The sequence below is a fragment of the Geospiza fortis genome, unplaced genomic scaffold, assembly GCF_000277835.1.
Source record: "Geospiza fortis unplaced genomic scaffold, GeoFor_1.0 scaffold2507, whole genome shotgun sequence".
NCBI classification, from domain to species: domain Eukaryota; kingdom Metazoa; phylum Chordata; class Aves; order Passeriformes; family Thraupidae; genus Geospiza; species Geospiza fortis.
Genome location: NW_005055236.1, coordinates 4,529 through 4,944, shown reverse-complemented (window position 1 = coordinate 4,944; position 416 = coordinate 4,529). Strand labels below are relative to the sequence as shown.

The following is a 416-nucleotide window of genomic DNA, read 5'->3' as shown; positions in this document are numbered from 1 at the left end:
GTTTTACGACAGTCGCGCTTTACACCTTCTACGACTGTCATAAAAGCTGCCGTAAGCACGACTGTCGTAAAAGGGGTCCGAAGTGAATTTTTTGGGGGTTCAAGATGGATTTTGGGGGTCCTGAGTTGATTTCTGGGGGTCCTGAGTGAATTTTTGGGGTCAAAAATCGCCCCTCCCCCTTTCCCACCATAGCCCCGCCCACTCCCCAGCAAACCCCGCCCATTTCACGAGACCACGCCCCCTTTTCGTTCCAGGCTCTTTATTGGTTCAAATCCGACGTCAATCAAAGGGAGAGGGGGAGGGGTTAAAGGGGAAATTTAGGGAAATTGGGGCAAATTTGGGGCGGATTGGGGGAAATTTTGGTCATTTTGGGGTAAATTTGGAGCTGTTTTCAGTGAATTTTAAGTACTTTGGAT

At 49.0% G+C, this 416-nt stretch overlaps 1 protein-coding gene across 1 annotated transcript in view; it reads left to right on the top strand.

Annotated features, from left to right (window-relative positions):
- The window catches only part of LOC102032919 (HLA class II histocompatibility antigen, DRB1-10 beta chain-like), a 5,117-nt gene extending 5,031 nt beyond the window's left edge, over nucleotides 1-86 (top strand). The window contains exon 3 of the mRNA XM_031065777.1: nucleotides 13-86. Coding sequence (XP_030921637.1) covers nucleotides 13-86 — 74 coding nt within the window. The remainder of the gene's footprint in view (nucleotides 1-12) is intronic.
- The last annotated feature ends 330 nt before the right edge of the window (nucleotides 87-416 follow it).